This window comes from Triturus cristatus, chromosome 2_1, assembly GCF_964204655.1.
Source record: "Triturus cristatus chromosome 2_1, aTriCri1.1, whole genome shotgun sequence".
Lineage (NCBI taxonomy): Eukaryota > Metazoa > Chordata > Amphibia > Caudata > Salamandridae > Triturus > Triturus cristatus.
Genome location: NC_140581.1, coordinates 869,657,813 through 869,677,546, shown reverse-complemented (window position 1 = coordinate 869,677,546; position 19,734 = coordinate 869,657,813). Strand labels below are relative to the sequence as shown.

The 19,734-nt window shown below is 44.7% G+C and overlaps 1 protein-coding gene across 1 annotated transcript in view; it reads right to left on the bottom strand.

Moving 5' to 3' along the window:
- The window catches only part of SMC5 (structural maintenance of chromosomes 5), a 680,994-nt gene that overhangs the window by 253,624 nt on the left and 407,636 nt on the right, over positions 1-19,734 (bottom strand). The window contains exon 18 of the mRNA XM_085633014.1: positions 7,888-8,013. Within this exon, the coding sequence (XP_085489140.1) occupies positions 7,888-8,013 (126 nt within the window). The remainder of the gene's footprint in view (positions 1-7,887; positions 8,014-19,734) is intronic.

The following is a 19,734-nucleotide window of genomic DNA, read 5'->3' as shown; positions in this document are numbered from 1 at the left end:
GTTTACCACCTACTTCAAGTAGGTGGTAAACCATTCGCAAATGGGGAGGGGTCCATTGGGACCCCTTCCCCTTTGTGAATGGGTGCGAAAATATCTTTTAAGAACAGAAGTGGTCCCAGGGACGACTGTCTGCCCATAAAAAATGAAACAGAAAAGTTTAATTTTTATTTTTGAAATGCATCCCGTTTTCCTTTAAGGAAAACGGGCTGCATTAAAAAAAAAAAAAAAAATGCTGCTTTGAAAAAGAAGTCACAGACATGATGGTCTGCTGACCCCAGCAGGCCACCATACCCGTTAGTGCTAGCCATTTCCAATGGGGATGCAAATTGCGTTTGCCTCATGAATATTGATGAGGGATGCCATTTGCGATCCCATTGGGAATCAAAAACAGTGTCTGTTTGCATTTTGCGAGTCACATAGCGACTAAATTAGCATGTTGCAAAATGCAAGCGTTGTGCATCTGACCCTTGATGTTGTAAATGTTTTTCCACATATGTGTTATAAATTGGAGTGGAATTATGTGGTGTATACTGGAATTATATGAGTTGGATTGGAACTGGTAGTTGTGGCATTGTGGTGTGTGGAGTGGATTTGTGTAGTTGAATTATGGAGATGGTATGCAGTTGTATTATGTGGATAGTAATTATGTGTTTTTCAGTCTATTGGGGAATTATGTGTAGAGGGATTGAGTGTAATGTGGGTGCAAATATGTGGAATGGTGTTTTGTGTTGTGGAGTGTTATGTAGTGGAGTTTAATTACGTGGTGTGCTGTTGGATTTTGCGGTGTGATATTGAATTGTGTGTTGTAAATTGGATATATGTGCTGTGTAATGGAATTGTGATCTGCAGTAGAATAATGTGGTTTTGTGTTTAGTTATGTGGTGTGGAATTGAGTTGTGTGGAGCTGAATAAAGTAACATGGAACAGTGTGGTGTTGAGTGAAATTATGTTGAGTGGATCATTTGGGGAGCGTGGACACTTGCTGCACACTCACTATGATCATACACATGGTGTTTCCAGCCCTGGGCTGTAGAGTGACAACTTAATGCATTCTGGATCTTGTACTCCTTGTTTACTCATACCATAGGTTTGTAAGTGATGAGGCCAGCCCCTATAATAGCTGGTAAACAAAACTGTTAAGACAGCCTTTAGACAGTAATCAGCTGTTCAACTAATACAAGTGTGCTAACCTCAGGACTGTCCCTTAGACCCTGAGACTGGATTGGCATCCCTGTGAGATGCAACAATTTAGGTATATGCTATGGCTCTGCTATATGACATCGTCGTAGTAAACAAAATGTGCTGATGGGGCGATAATTTCCACTCTTTATGTGCAGACCCTCCAGAGTTCACAGCTGCAGAAGAGCCATCTAAGTGTCTTTCACTAAGGCAGATATGTTTGAGACCCAGGTAGAACCAGTAAGTTTGAAGAATTATCCATAGTTCCAAGGAATTTATAAACTTAGTGTAGGATGAAATGTAAACTGAAGAGTGGAGTTAGTCAGTAGTCTGTTTTCAGAATAAAGAAATATGGTGCACGTTATTATTTTATAACATATAAATATTTATAGTGTATAGTTTATCTGCTCTGAGTTCATGTTACTGACGCACTAGATCATTTGTAGACAGTGCTCTACACAGACAGACAGTAGAGGAACATATTACTCGGGCTTTCCAAGGGAGCAGGCTACTTCTCTGAATGGTTGTAAGCAATTCTAGGAGGGACAACAGGAGGCAGCAGCGGTCATTGACAATGTCCTGGTAGAGATTCATGATAAAATGATGCTTCTGTGGTTCAGCAGTACAACAAGGCCTCATAATATGGCAAACACGTTGTTAATCTTGTTTACGCACCTACAGGGTCCTCAAAAGCCGAGACCCATGAAAAAATGCCCTGCCTACTCCCCTTTTCTGAAGGCCCGGCCTCCAAAGTGCATGAAAGCTCGAGGACTGATGTTCTACACTTTGGGAGACTGGGCGCAAGGAGGTGCACACCTCTGCACCCACATTGCTAAACATGCTTGTGTTCGCAAACATTTTTTAATCCAGCTTTATTCTGCAACATAGAAGTGCAAGCGGTTCGGGAAGAAGGCCTCGGGACAGATTGATAATCTGGGCGTTCATTGTACACAAGGAATACTTAAACTGCTGATGAATTGTGCTACCATCCCTACAGTTTTGTGGGGCAACATTACTAGTCCAATTTCACAGTTCGGAATGAATGAAACTTGTGCTGCAGCTATGACATTCGAGCATTCAGATGGTTGGCGGGGAGCTCATACAGCCGTAGACACCGAGCAGGAACATATAACATTTTTGACAGGTGGTTTTATGTTCTTGGTAGTAAAGCAGTGTTTGGTGCAAACATTCTTTACCATAGAAATGTGAAAGCAGAGTTCTGGAAGTGGGAATATGTATCTAAGAGATCGACAGCAAAAAATATACAAAAAGGCAACTTTCTATTTCCCAGCGAGAGGTTTCCGTTGGAAAGTCTGTTATTTTTGATTGGCAGCAAAAGTGGGATAGAGATAAATGTGCAGGGGCTTGAAACAAAGAATACTGAAACCTCGGCAGCCTACCTGTTCCAATGGCTAGATTCAGAGTGTTCCAAACAGGTTTCAGTGATGAACCGGAAGAAAACAAAACACCCCCTGCATTCCAGCATGGATCCACCTGCTTGCACGATGGGCAGCTCCACGTGTGCTTGCCTGCTCGTGACTTCACGGCGCAGCCTGCACTTCAAATGGAGCACTTTTCTCCTCTCCCACTACAAATGATTGGGGGCGGAGCCTCCGATCTTAAAGTCTACGGTTCCTACCCAGGGCCGGACTGGGAACCACAACGGGCCCTGGCAAAGAGCTCGGCTGCCACCCCCACCCCCGGTGGGGGGTGGAGGGGGGTGCCGCCGAGTTCTTTGCCAGTGCTGATTTTCAGCCGATTTTGTTACAGGGCCGATTTTGCAGCTATGCTGCAAAAACGGCCCTGTAACAAAAACGGGCCCCCAGGGGCCCAAAACCGGCCCCCACTCGTGTGGCGCACCGGGGGATTGCCCGGGCCCGCTACGGCCAGTCCGGCCCTGTTCCTACCACATTGGCTCCTCTCCAAATTAAGGTGCAGGAGAGATTGTAGCAGAGATACCGATTAGAAACCGGTGCTGCTCCACCGTCCGAGTGAAGTAAAGGCCTTTTAATGTAATCACGATACAGATAAGTAGACAACAATAAAAGGGTAGGAAGTTCATCTAGGCCTGTTTTTGCATTACTTAGGCGACCTTTCCATAATAAACCAAAGTGGCAGCATGCAAAGAACTAGGAACAGCGTAAGTGGTCGCAAAAACAATCAAGGACGGGGTAAGGAGTGGGGCGATAATGAGGCCAACTTTGTAGCGTATAAAAAGCCCTCCTGGGGCTGCATAGACTGCTGTTAAAACAAGCCAGCCCCAAGTAAACAAAATACGAACACACCATTACATTCCCGAGTAAGAGGCAAACAAAGAAATGGTGCCATGGTAACACATACTTTATAAAGACAGTAGAAGTAGTACCTTAATCACGGCGTTTGCAGCGGAGGGGCACTAATTAAGTTTAATTGATCTGTAGTTGAGCTGTGCTCCACTCAAGCCACAGGAAGTGAGGTATCGTGACTTCTAATTAGGCAGAAGGCAGCAAACAAAAGTGATCAAACTCTTAACCAATGGTAAGTGGGGGCTGGCTAAAAGCCCTTTCGGATTTTTTTTTTAACACAATAGATCATCGCCATAGCGACAGAGCATGCGCGCTGCCTGCAGGGTCGACCTAAAAATATGATTAAAATGCAGTTACTTGAAGTCGATAGCTCCGTCCGGGGCTATCACACTGTTGTGAACAACTAATCCAAACAGTTCTAGCTGACCGCGGCGTCACGGGCCAGCTACGGTGTCAGGAAGACCCGATAAACAGTACCTTTAGAAATGCAGGGTGTCGGCAACCTCTTGTTGAGCTCCGAAGAGCCGCGTCGGCAGGCGTCGGTTCCGGAAATCAGTGCAGGAGTTGTCAGGCCCTTGAAATCACATGCGCTGCTGATCAAACTCCTCGTTGCTGAAGTCCGGAGAGCCGGCATCGGCAGTCGTTGGGCTGCAGTACGAGATGCAGCAGTGCGGCGTGCCCTCAGGTCGCGGTTTAGGTAGCGGCTCGGTGAAGGTCGTCCAGTGGCATCAGTGAGACAAGGGCTGCGGTGTAAAGTGATGCGGTGCTCGTCGTGGTGCTGGCAAGTTACGGTGCAAGCAGTAGCACCGTCATTGCTGAAGTGCTGTACTCGGCTGATGAACTGGAGTCGATGGCGCCGGCAAGCCAAGGCCACGGTGCAGGGTGAGGGCGGTGTGTCATGTGACTTATGAGCAGTGCCCTTGAACCATGGTGCAAGCAGCAGTGTCAATGTCGGAGGTGAGCGTCCTCGACGGGGATACTTGAGCGCCGGCATGAAGAGAGGTGGTGCGAAGTGCGGGGTCCATAGGTCACGGTGCAAGCAGCGGCTCAGTCAGCGCGGCGAATGGCGTCGCTGGTGAGACCAGGGTTGCGGTGCGAAGTACGGCGGTGCTCTCTGTGGTGCCTTTGGGACACGGAGCCAGCAGCGGCAGCGTTGGGTTGCTTTTTCTTCTCCAGTGCTGATAGATGAACCTGAAGTCTTTGCTGTTCCTGAGACTTCTTGAACGGAGGTAAGCTCTTGGGGAAACTCGCACAAAGAAGTTGCAGAAATTCAGTCCAGTCCTTTCACTACCCAAGACAGAAGCAGCACTTCAGGCCAACACAGCAAAGCACACAGCAAAGTGGTAGTTCCTCCTCACAGCTTCTCTATCTCTTCTTCTTGGCAGTCTTCTTGGTCCAAAAGAGGAAAAAATAATTCAGGGGGCTGGGTCCCCATATTTATACCTCATTTCCCTTTCTTCTCTAGTGGCAGAGACTGTCTGTGCTCAGTCGAAACCAGTTCTGTCCTCTCTGGCCCAGCTTCCCGGCAGGAGGTGGAGACAGCATTGGTCAAGACAAAACAGGCCTATTCAGCTGCAAAGAGGAAATCACCTCCCAATACTCTAAATGCATCCCAGGTCTATTCAGCCCAGCCCTGACTCATCCAGGAGAGGCAGGACACACCTCAACACTACCCCCGTGGCTGTCTGAAGAGAATGCACATCCCAGGCACCTGTCCCTCCAAAGCCAGACAGTCAATCCATAACCAAGCAGAGGCACATAGGAAGGCCAAGCAAGAAAATACCCACTTTCTAAACACACAACATAAAAATCATCTTTACTAAATTTGCATTTTTTTACATTCTGAGTTCAGGCATACTAAACTCAATTTCTCAATCTTATCCCAATGGGAAGTTATACTTGAAAGATGTTACAAAGTATCTCCCATTCTATCCTATGGGATAGACAGCCTTTCAATAGTGAAAAACTAAATACATTGTATTTCGCTATCAGGACATGTCACACACACTAGTATATGTCCTACCTTTCACATACACTGCACCCTGCCCATAGGGGTACCTTGGGCCTACCTTAGGGGCGACTTACATGTAATAAAAGGAAAGGTTAGGGCCTAGTAAGTGGGTGCAGTTGCCAGGTCGACATGGCAGTAGAGACTGAGCACAGACACTGCAGTGGCAGGACTGAGATACTACTCATGCGGGTGGCCGGCACACTAGTAGCATTTGATTTACAGGCCCTGGCACTCTCAGTGCACTTAACTAGGGACTTCACAGTAAATCAGATATGCCAATCATGGAAACACCGATCCATATTTACAATAGTAGCACTTGCACTTTAACACTGAACAGCAGTGAGAAAGTGCGCAGAGACACTAAACCAGCACAACCAGAGTCAAAACCAGGAGGTCAGGAAGCAAAAAGACAGGGGAAACACGCCAAAAGATGCCAGGTCTAACACGTTATATTTAATGCGAGCATAAGCAATACATATGCCGAGTAGCTAAATATGTCCAATGGCTTTCATGAATATGCCCAGCTTTTGACTAATGCGGTTACCAAGTCCCTAAACACTTGCAGTGGTTAGGTGGTAATCTTTCCACAGTTCTGTGATCTAGAACGGCCTAGAGGGATAATATTTCCACCAGATGTTGAAATATTTGCAAACGTTTACATGTAATCAGGGGCGAAGCTACCATTGGTGCAGCAGGTGCAGTGGCACCGGGGCCCACTGAATCCTGATAATTACTGTATATTTTGGACTCTAACAGTAGTCCTGCTTGCACCAGGGACCATGGCTTCCTTGCTACGCTAGTGCATGTCATGTTTTACTTGGTCATTGTGAAGATTGCCCACTTTGAACTGAACCTGTTAGTGGAACATAAAGGGCCTGACATTAGCCTTTTAACCATTTAATTATGGTAAACAACTGATTAGAGTTAGTTCTAAATTATTTTGTGGCGCACTAACATATGCTGAGCTTTGAGTTAATGTTTACATCATGCGCCAAAATTTACTATTTATGTTGCTGTTACTCAGTGTGTATTATTTGTGTTTGCGGTGCACCGCATTGTTTTAAGACGAGCTCATGTTTAGGCGACCGATTTAAACCTTATGTCAGAGCTGAGTACATGTGAGTGAGCCAAAAAAGCATTTTCCGGTGTAACGCTAATGATTCTGTGTTCATAATTAAATGTGAATCTGCTTTTTGGTAGGCTTTACTGCCTACTAAAAAGGTTTTTTCAAAGCAGACAGTGATCATACGCACAAAGTAAAAATGACTGAAAACCCTTGGAAATATTGATGCGTCCTGTGGAAATATTACCTCAACGTTGACCTTGAGCAGGTGGACGGTGTAAAGATTATCTACATAGTAACAACATTACTTAAACGTCATACTCTTTAAACAGCCAGACAAACATATTCATGAAAACGTCTGGAAGTATTTAGATGCGTGATGTAAAGAGTAACGTCGGTTAAAAAGAGACGGATCAGTTCTTCCAAAAAGTCTAACATTAAAACACATAAGCGAACAGCATCGGAAGTGACGTTTCGGGTGCACTAGCCAATTACGGAGCCGGTAAAGAAAAGTGACGCTAAGACAACAAACGGTAAGCAATAGGTGGCCTCCAAGCCCTTTTCTGTATACAACATTGTCTCGCTAGCGCATGCACTCGCAGGCTCGACCCTAAAACCCACAATCAAAAACTATGTCCACAGGCCACATGAACTAAATCCCAAGGAGAAAGACAAGAGATTACAAGGGCGAGGTGGGAGCACACAGTGGGGAAATGCGCTATAATAATGCTTCTAACATAAAACAGAGGTAGTTATCAATGGTAACCGCTAGGGGACTCCTTACAAGTGCCCTAGAATAATCCATGTTATTTTCCCACAATTACCAATTGAAAGTGGAGCAGTAATTGCGCGTTTTTTGAGAACGATTTGGCAGTCTGTGTATAGGCAGCGATTCCCGCATGTTTTCTCCTGGTGTTATATAGTGAAACTCAATGTGAAAGATCGCAAATTATAATCAGAAGGGACCGGCCCCATTGGGTTTACCAGTACATTCAATTTGAGGTCCAATGTGATATATTTAAGATTCCACAATCTCACAATTCCTGAGATAAACCACAGTTAAAGATCTTCGATATCGAATGCCAACTGGGTAAAAGACAATTATGTTAAAGACTATTTGTAAAAATGTGGTAATTCAACAGTTAGTGCTGAACGAGATGTACAAAATAATTAATGTAATCAAGTTTTATCTCTAGGAAACGGGAACATGAAAATATTTAACTACATGGAATAGTACCGAATCCTTTTCTGGCTTTTCTACATAAAGGGCAAATTCTTCAAAAAAAAATTAAAATGTACACACGTATAAAATATTACATGGAGAATGCTTTTCATATCTGTACACTCACGGTCTGGTACTCTTGAGGAACTTGTTGATCAGGACCAAGCTTACACGCCTGTCTTGCTTTTCTCATTAATTCCTTGCATCTTTCCAACAGGTTTCGCTTTCTTTCATCAAAATCGACAAACTTGCTCTATTCAAAATGAAAAAAAAGACATGTCTCAGTTTATTCACCCTAAACTTGTGCATGGGCAGACCAATTATTAAGATACAAAAATATCACCCCAGGACCGCACTCACTGAACACTCTTCAATTCAATTCAATTCAATTCAATTCAATTAAGCTTTATTCGGTGCAAATTAATGACCATAAAAGCACAATACACAGGCATGATAAGAAAAAATAAAAGGGCAGATTATAGTAGACATAACAATACATTAAAACAATAAATTAATTAATACTAATTAAAAAAAGGGAGCATTAGCACCCATTGTTAAAAACACATACTTTTCCTGGAATTGATGCATTTGTTTAAAAAGGTTGCAGTATAAAAACAAATATCTGCAGATTGCAAATTAAAAATTAGTTTCATTGCTTGCTCAACTGAACGTGTTCCATATTTAACAAACATTGGTTTGAGAAGGGCAATGCGAAAATTAGAATACAATTTACAAAATAGCATAAAGTGCAATGTGCTTTGCATGGAGATCCCGTCACATCTACAGGGCCCAGATGGATGTTTTTTCATTGTTGGATGGCCCACCAAATGGTGCGCCATTCCAAATCTGAGTCTTGTTAACACAAATGTATGCGACGGTCTTGTGACCAAGGTTAAATAGACAGGAAATCCATCCGTAGATAAATATCTGTTATAAAACGTGACAGTGGACAGGGTTCCAGCGGCAACATCCCTCTTTCTCTCTACAAAGGCCAGAAAAACCCTTTTTAACTCGACTTTGGGGATCAGTAAAACTGCTTTGGGATCATTTACAATGTTCAGGTTAAAAATATCTGAAAAATACACAATAATGTATTTGATCCAGGGTATTGCTACAAATTTGTCTAGTTTCAAACAGTCCTGGATAATAGATCTAGTAAAAGACTTCTCAACCTTCAGCCAAATAGACCGCCAGGTCATCAAAGGCCTAAGGGATAAAAGGTCAAGTAGGTGGTTGACAGATAATTCCCGATGACTCAGAGCATTGAAGGCCGATGCGGGCAAGCATAAAAGTTTTTTAAGAAAGAAATTTTCTTCCAGCTGCAGATTGTGGGCGCAACAATAACCCCAAATTCCTGCCCCATATAATGCAATTGTTATACATCTGGCCTGATAAATTTTAAGCATGTCCCCGGTCCTACGGTCCCCAACTTTAGCGGCAAATCTAAAGATGCCGTGGGCATTTCTAGCCATTTTGTTGCGTATGTAATTGCATTCATAAGTCCACTTCTTATCACTAGAAAAGGTAATACCTAGATAACAGAATTTATCCACTTGTTGCACCTTTACATTATCAATAAAATACCCTTTTATGGTCTGTTTTGGATTCTTTAGACCACAGGTCATGGTGTACGTTTTCTCTTTGTTAATAACTAATTTCCTATCTTTAATAAAGGATGCAAAGCTATCCATCAACCGCTGCAATCCTACAGGAGTTCTGGATAACAATACAGCGTCATCGGCGTATAACACCGGCACTGAGACACCATTGATCCTAGGAGCATCTGAGTTCACTTCCTTTAAAATGGCATCAATTCCATTAATAAATAAAATAAATAAAAGAGGAGCTAAAACACAACCCTGCCTAATACCACGTTTGACACTAAAGTTTGGGGTACATTCTCCCTTCCTGCCAAAACGCACACAGGTTTTTAATCTTTCATACATCCTGGCAAGAAAAAATATTATACCCTCCGGTGCTCCCATATTCAACAAGGTTGGCCACAAAATTGAGTGGTCAACCATGTCGAAAGCGCTGCTTAAGTCAGCGAAGCATAGGTACATAAGGCCGGGTTTTGCGTCACTGTAGTTCCCGATCAACAGTTCTAAATTAACACATTGATCAAGCGTACCCCTGCCTTTCCTAAAACCATACTGGCTGTCTGCCAGAATACCATCCTGTTCCACCCATTCTTCCAGTCTTACGAGCTTAATTCTGTTCATAACCTTTATAGAGGAGTCCAATAAGGAGACAGGGCGGTAATTCTTTGCATCAGACCTGCTTCCTTTCTTATAAATTGGGATGATAATAGACTCCCCCCAGGTTGGAGGGGGCTCAATACAGACAGCAGCATTGAAAACAACGGACAACAGGGGACCCCAGACTTTAGGTGCGGCTTTATAAACGTCAATCGGAACCCCGTCCGGGCCTTGAGCCTTCCCGCCCTTATTCTCCCGACTCCCACTAATAACCTCATCCACAGAGATATCAAGTGGCAAAATAGGCCAACTAGATGAACCAGCATCATTGGTTTTGCCAGAGTCAAAAATAGTTGAAAAGTGAGTAATCCAGCCTTCGCTGGAGACGTTTGATGTTAGCTCGGGTACCTTGGTCTCTTTGAGGAATGGGGAGTTAACCGTTGCCCACAATAATGTGCAATTAGAAAATTCTGCAGCTTGGTTAAGTGAATCCCAAGCTTGCTGCTGTAGAACCCCCTTCCTAGATTTGATAGCGTTTTTATAATCTAGCCTTAAGTTTATAACTAAATTTTTGTCCCTGGGCTTCATTGCTAAAGCCTGCTTGAGGCTAGTCAGAGCTACCGAACAGGTATGATCAAACCAGCCAGGTCCAGTTCTAAAACAACCCCTGTTACGACCGGTAAACTTATCATCAATGGCAGTGTTGATCCCTTTAAAACAAGATAAGACCCGCTCATGGTCGAATCTATTTTCTAAAATAAAGACAATGTCTACCAAATTCCCCTTTATTATAGATGTGGTCAATTCTGAAGCTTTCTCACCCACCCACCTGAGTCTTACCCCATTGGCCCGGTAAGCTTCTATATTATCAATTGTTGTCCCCACCTCTATATCACCCTCCTCCCATAAGGACGTGGCCATGATAATACAATTGTGGTCACTTGCCGCCGATATTTCAATTTCCAGTGGGGCAAAACAGTCGACAAAACTAGAAGATACTAACACATGGTCAATCACTGAATTAGAACGCCAATTTTTAAATGTAGGGATGGGCAAGCCGTTTCCATCCTTACAACAATCCAATATTTCTAGGTCATGACATCCCATTAATTTATTCAGAATTTCCCCATAAGTATCATGTCCAAAGTGCGGTACCTCCCATCCAGCATTATTAGTGACCCCACATGCCTTTAAAGGTAACAATTCACACAACGTGGTATTAAAGTCCCCACACCAAATTATGTCAAATACAACATTAGATTCCGAACTCAGAATATCAATGGTGTTGGCCAAATCTGTTACTATTCTACCCCTGGTGCTGTCGAATATATTGTTATAATAGTTGATCAGAAGGATATTACGACCTTTGCCTTCAGAGATCCAGAACATCTGGACAAGGTCACCTACCGGTATATACTTTTTCACCAGTATTCTACGATGAACCGATATAAGTGTGAGTAAACCCCCCTTAGCTCTTCCTGGTCCGTCTCCCCGGGCTGGCAGGTTATATGACACGAATCCCTCATAATCAACATCTCCTTTGCACCAGGTTTCTTGGAAACACAAGATGTCATACTTGTTGATAAAAGTTTCCCAGCCTGGGTCTCTGCCCTTAGATTTTAAACCGCATTCCAGCAGGCCAATCTGGAACATGTGCCTGTTCTGGTAGCAGGGCTAGTAACATATTCAGTAACAGTGTCCCCCCCAATAGATTGCCCCAAGTTACATGAATCCACAAGACCCTCATGAACGATCTCTTCCTCAATCAAAAGGGGCGTGGGTGGTGCGACCGTAAATATATTTTTATCAACACAGTCATCTACACCAAAGCCTTTAGTCCTCACTGGGTACATCTCACTCTCTTATAAAAGTCAATCATTAGAGTCCAGTGAGCTAAGGGCATGAAATCTATTTTGGGTTGGGATACCAAAATGAGGTCTAAAAGTAGCCGGTGGGTAATAATTCCGCTACTCTCGCGTTGATTGCTATTAAGATGGCTATAAAAGAAACCTAACGATCGAGCGCATACATTGACATCAGAGGTTGGAAGGGATGCAGCTCTTAGGAGGACAGTGGCAACATGTTGTGGATGTTTAAAGTTTACAATCACACAATCCCCCTTCAAGCTTTTCTTAGAACTCCCTATCCATTTAACTCTCCTGGTAGTCAGGACTTGGTCAGAGAAGTTTAACGGGAAACCGCATTGTCTATGCAACCATGATAAACTTTTATTTTTTAAAGAGTCATGTGTTTCTTGGTAACCCCTATTTTCTAGTGGTGGAACATTTGTTAATACCACCACATATGGTGCACACTCGGGCGGGAGGTTAGTGACGTATCCTCTATTAATTTCTTCCCAGCCCTCGTTATTTTTAGTAACAGTTATAACCTGACTGTCACAATGGGTTGGCACGTTAGGTGTTATGGGGTTAGCTATGACATTTTCCTTGTTGCCTGTAGCCTTAATAGAAAGAACACTCTGGGTATTACATTTACTATTAATTGTGGGAGTAGCTACTCTTCCTGGTTCCTCCAAGGCCTTTTTAAGAAGTCCACCCAGTCTCGCGACTTCTGCCGTTAAATCTTCGATCTTTGACACAAGAGGGTATATAATACCTCTGATCTTTAAGTCAATAATATCCGCTAAGTTCTTTGTCGTATCAACATCTAAACTGCCATTGTTCGACTTAGCAACCACATCTATTTCAGATTGTTCTAATGGTGAGGCTACCCGCTTCCTTGCGGTTCGTGTCCCCCCCTTCTTATTTTGAGTTTTCCTACATGTTCTAACTGCCCGTGCTACTGGGGTAGGGGAACATTGTAGTACCTTATCAGGGCAATTATCTAAATCCACTAAAATAGGGGGGGGTCTGCTCAAGATCAGGCGGTCCCTCAGCTAAGATATCCACATTCGTGGTATTAAATCGACTGTTCTCATCCAATGATATAGGAACTGACGGACCCTGAGTAGGGGTTACCGGTGGTGAAGAAATACTTATCCCTAATGACTGACGCCTTTCAGTATTTATTTTGCTCACCACCTGCACCAAGTAATTATCCATAGTACGTGGCCCAGAAGGAGCCTTCTGTTTCAACATACTGATAAAAGGCAACAGCCCAATTACAAAGCTTAATGAATTGTACTATTAGCTACACCATCAACTGGTGGAGTTACATATATATAAACAAATATAACCAGAATAAAATGAAAACAATCTCCCAAAAGCAATATAATGTGTCACAACTCACTGAGTGTATCTATATTTCAGTGAGCAGTCTCGTAGGAACAGAGTCTCTGGGCCAGCCCAGCCTCTTCAGGCCTCTGAGGGCCACAGAGGGCCCGCCCTTTGCCCGGGCTTAGCCCGGCGCTGCCCGCGCGTGTCCCGCGACGCGGAGGGAGCCGCAATCTTTTGTGCGCCTCCAGGCGCGTGGGTAGCGTCACCGGGCGCTCAGGCGTCTGGGAGTTGAAGTCCTCCTCACGCAGTGGCGTCGGCAGCAATGGCGAGGGACACACACACACGCAGGCAACAGGACCCAAGAGAGACAAGCAACACGTAGGTGAGGCAGGGCAAGGTGCCGCTAGAGTCCGCAAAAGTCCCCCAAGCACGAATGCAAACCTCTGCGTTTAAATGAACACTCTTCTATTTCACTAGTTAAATTTTCTTTTTTAAACAGAACATTCAATTTTTGCCATGCAAGACAGGCTAGAATGTAGAAATGTTAACCTATTGCTCCATCAAGTAAGACAAAATCCATGATCTTTTTAAGCAAATGCATGTAAAGCATACAATTTTGCAAATGCATGTGAAGCATAACATTTTGCAACTTTGTGAAATTTCTATGTTTTCCATTGAACTTAAAGGTTAAGAAAAAAACCTTTGCAACTCTGCATAACGCTAAAGTTTATCGTACGTTCACAGTTAAGGGACAACATGGCAATTTCTCTACCCCTCATGTTCTTACATGCAACTCGTGAACTATACACCAATCAACTACCTAAGCCTCCAATGCACTCAATCACCTTCTCCTTTAAATTACCTTCGGGCCCACTCAATGTATACTAGCCATATAGGTTTTCAACACTGTAGGAAAGTAGGATATGCTTCTATGTTTACCCCCACTTTTTGCCTGGTGCTAAGCTGTTATTGACTAGTCTGCCTGGGATCCCGCTAATCAGGACCCCAGTCTATCTACTTTCTCCCTTAAATTGTTGTGTTCAGTACTTAGGTACATCCCAGATTGGATACTGGGGTACCCTTAGAAGCCCCTAGTATATGGTACTAAGGTACCCAGGGCATAGGTACGCCAGAGGTTCCCCATGGGCTGAAGCAAGCATTATGCCACCATGGGAGACCATTCAAAATGGAACTACAGGCCTGCCATTGCAGCCTGTGTAAGCTGGTGCTTACACCACTTACTAAAGATATAGGTTTCCTATATCTTGGTTCACTGCACTTAAAACCTATAAGTCACCCCTATAGCAGGCCTTTACAATCCTGAAGGCAGGGTGCTTGGTTCTAAGTGAGAGGGTACCCCTGCATGAACAGGACACCCCTACAGCCTACAGAGTCCATTCTCCTGGGCTGTCAGTGAAGCAGAAATATAACATATAGATGGGCACCATGTAATTACACGGCGACCATCTCGAAACTGGCTGTAACGAATCCTATCATTTTTGGTATCAAACATGTTGGAATCGTACCCCCACACCGTAAATGGTGTGGGAATATGATTCCAAGCACGGAAGAGCCCTCAGTTAGGCTTTCAGTGTTCCCGATGCCAACCTTTTAGACACGTACAGCACAAAATGGGTGCTGCAGACCAAAGACACATTTCTGCCCTCCTGCTGCTGAGCCACCTCCCAGACAGTATTTAGTGTATTGGGACCGGGTGGGTGTGCTTGACAGCACCGCTAAGTCTGCATGAGGGGCACATTTGGTGTCCCCGTGCCTAGTCCAGTTTAAACTAGTCCTATGGTGCAAAATGGGACAAAGGACATGGAAGTAACCGCCCCCTGTCCAAACCCTCCCTTGAGAGGGTCCCCTGAATCGTCCCAACCCTTACCTGAGGCACGCACCCATAGGTAAAGGCTCACCTGTGGGTGGGTCCCAGGATTCGTCGTGGGACAAGATTCCGAACAGACATCACTTCTTCTACCGTCTGTGCACTCTGGACTTCGCTGGACTTTGTTTGGGCTCGACTTCCTCTCCCTTCCAGTCTGCTGCATCGTCTGTGTCTGTGCATCATACAGAAACCTTCCAAGGCCTGTCAATCATCTAAGACACCTGAAGGAATCTCCCTTGAATGAAGAAGTCACTTCCGTGCATTCGCAGGCACTATAACTAAGTCGACCGGTATCCTGAGCTCCTCGGTAATCCGAAAGGTTCTGCAAAACAGGCAGTGGTTGCCCACAGCTCTCGAGTCCTGCTCTGCCCTCTTACCAAGTTTGAGGCCAGTATCCCCCGTGGGGGCTACAATAACCGAACCCCTGTGCACCGCGTCATCTTGCAGTTGCAAAGGCTTGTTGGCTTCTTTCCTCCAAGATCTTCGGGCTCCAAGTAGCCCCAACCTCAAGCAGCTCCGGTGATCAAAGTGTTCGCCCACATCACATCAACTGCACCGTGGCCTGCATCTTTTGGTGAGCTGCTCAAGGTCCTCTTGTGACTCCAGTGCCACTGGCCTGTGGGTCCTGTTGAGGGTCACCTTTGTTTCTCTTGGGCTCCCCTGATTGCTTGGGGCCTGCCCGGACTCGTCTGCTTGTGGTGAGTCCCCTGGACCTTGCTGGTCCTGAAGTTGCTCCTTCTTCAATTCCTGTGTTGGTTGCATTTGCCCAGGCTTGTTGGTGCTCCCGCCGGACGCCAACCCCTCAGCACTTGATAGCCTTCGTGGGACAGCTCGTGCACGGCTCCTGGTCTTCCTCAGAGTCACCTGGTCCTCACAGCTGCAGAGTCTAGGTCGTGAACTCTCCTGCAACACCTGACATCGGAGGGCACTTGTCTTCCAAGTCTCCTGGTCACTCCTGAGTGACAGACTGTCCCCTCTTCTTGCAGGTACCTCATCTAGAATCCATCTTCGGATTCCACCGGAAACTTTCTCCTCCTCCAGCAGCGGCACTTTCTTGAAGTCCTCCATTGGGTTGGCCGCGGGTTTCTGACACCGCTTCACACGTATGCACCCGGCTTCCCTGGTGTAGGTAACGTGGGTACTAGTGTATCCACGGGTGGGCTGGCTCTCCAACCTTATGTCATCCATGGGGTTTCTTCATGGTCCACTGGGAATGGTCCTTAATCTTTAAAAGTCCACCCACGACTTACACGGAAAATGCGGTTGTGTTCCCACACTGCACACGACCTCCATGGAGCTCCTAGTCTCTCACCTTGGGTCCCCAGCACTTCTACGTCCTCTCTGCATCGTCCTGACTTCCGTCGTGGTCCTTATACCACTTCCTTAGTATATGGTTTGGCCCCCCCCCGGGGTCCACTGTGTATTATCTGCTATTTACTGCATTTCTTTGCAAAGTATTGTGTGCATATCTACGGGTAGGAGATATTTGTATGTGTTAGAGAGTTTTATATGATAAATACATATTTTTATAAAAACCTTGTGTGGTTCTTTTTCACTTAATCTATACATATAAGATTGTAAAACAAGCTGCTTTACACTCCTTCTGGACTAAGCCTGAAGGATGCTCTCCACAGCTACCACTTAGAGAGCTTTCTAAGGTTGTCTAAGACCTCTTAAATCACCATAAGGGTTGTCTGCACTGGTGCAAGGTGCCCACTTACCTAAGTGGACATCATATACCAGGCCAACTTCTCACAAACACAATCACCTCCATGCTTGAAATCAACTTGTTTCTGAGGCAAAAACACCAATTAAAATGTTTTTTCCAAAGCACACCAATCTTTTTGGATTTGAGAAAAATTTGACATTCAAGAGCTTTTCACAAAACTATTTCTACCAAAATAATCATTTACATTTCCAGTACATCTGGCAGATGTGAAACGTGGTGGAAATTGGATGCAGCTTTCCTTCATCACTGCAGTACCCAAAAATTTTTTTGAGCTCCTATTACTTAATTAAGAAAATATATACATATTGGCAAACGCCAATATGTCGTGCCTCTTTGACCTACTGGCTTTACTAACGCTGTTTTTTAACACTGTGCAGCACTGGCACAAAAAAAGATGCTATGACGTGAAGATGTACATGCTCGTTAAGACACTGGCAGACGCATCCATGGGTGATGACATATGCATCCGTCAGTGGGCATGCACACCATTTTAATTACTTAAAAAATTTATATATATTTACTGTTCCATGACAACAGCTACATCCTCGAATAGTTGCTGGGCCAGCACCCCCACCCCCTCCCTCTCTCTCAAAAGTTATATTTTAATCACTGCAAGGGGTGGGGGAACAATAGAGAAGGGGTGGGGAAACAATAGAGGAGTGGTTCAGGGGAAGCAACAAAGAGTGGGTGAAGCAGCAGATAGGCTTGAGACCGAGTTGTGTGGGAAAAAAACAAAAGGCTGGAGTGGATCACAGCAACAGGCTGGGGTGAAGGAAGGAGGTAGTAAAATGGACCGCAGGGGCAGGTATTTGAAGGGGGAAAGCAGCATATGAGAGAGCAAGCAAGAAAATATGCACTCTCAAAGAAAAAAATCGTTACCTGACCGTGAGCAGTGGAAGGACACAAGTCAGAAATTCAAAAAGATGGTGAAGACAAGTTACTTACCTTTGGTAACAGCCTTTCTGATGGATACTCTAATAGCAGATTATTTACCCAGTGAATCCATCAAGCACCAGAAAGGATTCAGAGATTTTTCTGAGCATTGCTCCCAAGTACCAACAGGTGAAGTAATGCGGCTCCGCATTTGTTTCATCCTACAGTGGAAGTGACATTGGGGCAGCATGTATGCACCATCTCTAGTTAAAAAAAAAAAAGACCATTCCACGGAACTGGAAAGTAGGAGGGCGGTGAGGAATTTGCAGTCATATAGGGCTTCTACCTGAAAGAACGTTACCAGAGGCAAGTAACTTGTTCTTCTAATAGATCATTTTAACGGCAGATTCGTCACTACCAAATGAAAATCTCCTCTGGTGGTGGGTCTGTGGAGTGCTTCAGACCAAAAGGTCCTGTAAAGCCAGGCGGGCAAAGTGCTTCTCCCACCAGCCTTGACTATCAAGGTAGTAGTGCTTCATGAACCTATGACTTGACATCCATATTTCGGCATGACAAATGCCTAGAAAAGGAACTTGACGTGGCAACACAGTGGTAGCAGCTTTTGCTCTGAGGGAATGAGCCTTCAGACATTCTGGGTGTTGCCTCTTGGCCAATGTGTAGCACATCAGAAGACTATCTACCTCAATATATTTTTGTTGGCACTGTCTTGCCTTTCTTTTCCCACAAAGAGCTGATTGTCCACGTAATGGTCCTTGGTACGATCAATGTAAAAGCTCACGGCTGTACAAGCAATGAAGTGTCTCCTCCTCTTTTGAGGTGAGGGGCAGAGCAAGGAATGCCGGAAGCATGATGAAGTCCGACAAGAAAAAGAGTCGCAACCTTTGGCAGAATTGCCACCCTGGGTCATAATAGCAAATTGTAAAGAAAGAGTACATATGGCGGTTGAGACAGTCACAGCTTGAAGTTCACTCATGCAATGAGCTGAAGGTATCACAATGAGAGAGACTGTGTTAAGTCTCAGAAGAAGCATAGGACAGCTGAGCATCAGCTCAAATGGGGTACACACAAGGAAAGGGATAACCAGATTAAGGTACCACCGCAGCATCACAAAAGGTTTGGGTGCAAATATGTGAACTAAACCTTTAAGAAGATGCATCACACAGGTGATTTAAACAAGGATAGATGATCCGGTAAAAGCAAAAGAGCCAAAAGGGCTGACAAACAACCTTCAACAGTGCTCACTGCACTGAGCCGCAGCCAAAACAAACAAAACATCTGACAGTTTGCACTTTAACTGGTCCGAAGTACAGTTACCACACAACTTGTACCAGTGTCCAGAAGATTCAGAGCGCAGAGCCTTCTAGTACAGGCCCCTAATCCACCCTGTTTGTTGTAATACCATATGGCAGTGGTTGTGTCAGTGAGAACCTAAACCACCCTCCCCTTGATCGACGAGAGGAAGTCCTTTAGTGCAAAGCGAATCGCCTGCATCTCCAACACACCGACGTGGTGCCAAATCTCTACCAGAGACCAGATTCTTTTGATTTCCACCTCTCAGAGCAACTTTTCAGCCTATCAATGAGGGGTCGTTGACACTGACACGGAACCACACTACCCATTTCCTCACAATGGTGTCCTTGGAAAACAGCATTGGCGAGAAGGGGCGCCTGTTCTAGATATCTGCCAGGCTGTGACATGGGTGTCAGTGCATAAGTACAAAAACACACAACTGCCTTCAAAAGCCATGTCTGGATGGAAGGTCACTTTCCCTACTCAGTTCTGCAGTACGTTTTGGTCTGAGTCCACTCCACAGACCCAGGTAAAGGGACTGCTATGGTAGCTCTTCTAAAGGGAAGGAATATGGGGTTAGAAGTATCCATCAAAAGAACAAATTACTTACCTCTGGTAATGCTCTTTCTGGTGTATACTCGATATGCAGATTCCTCACGTCACTCCCACCGCCCCACTGTATGGAGTGGCCTCTTTAACAAGAAATAAGGTCTTAAGTTAGAGCTCACACTGTTGTCAACAGTTGCTCAATGCTTTAAGTCAGAGGGAAAGGAAAGTGAAGAGACAAGGAACTGACGTC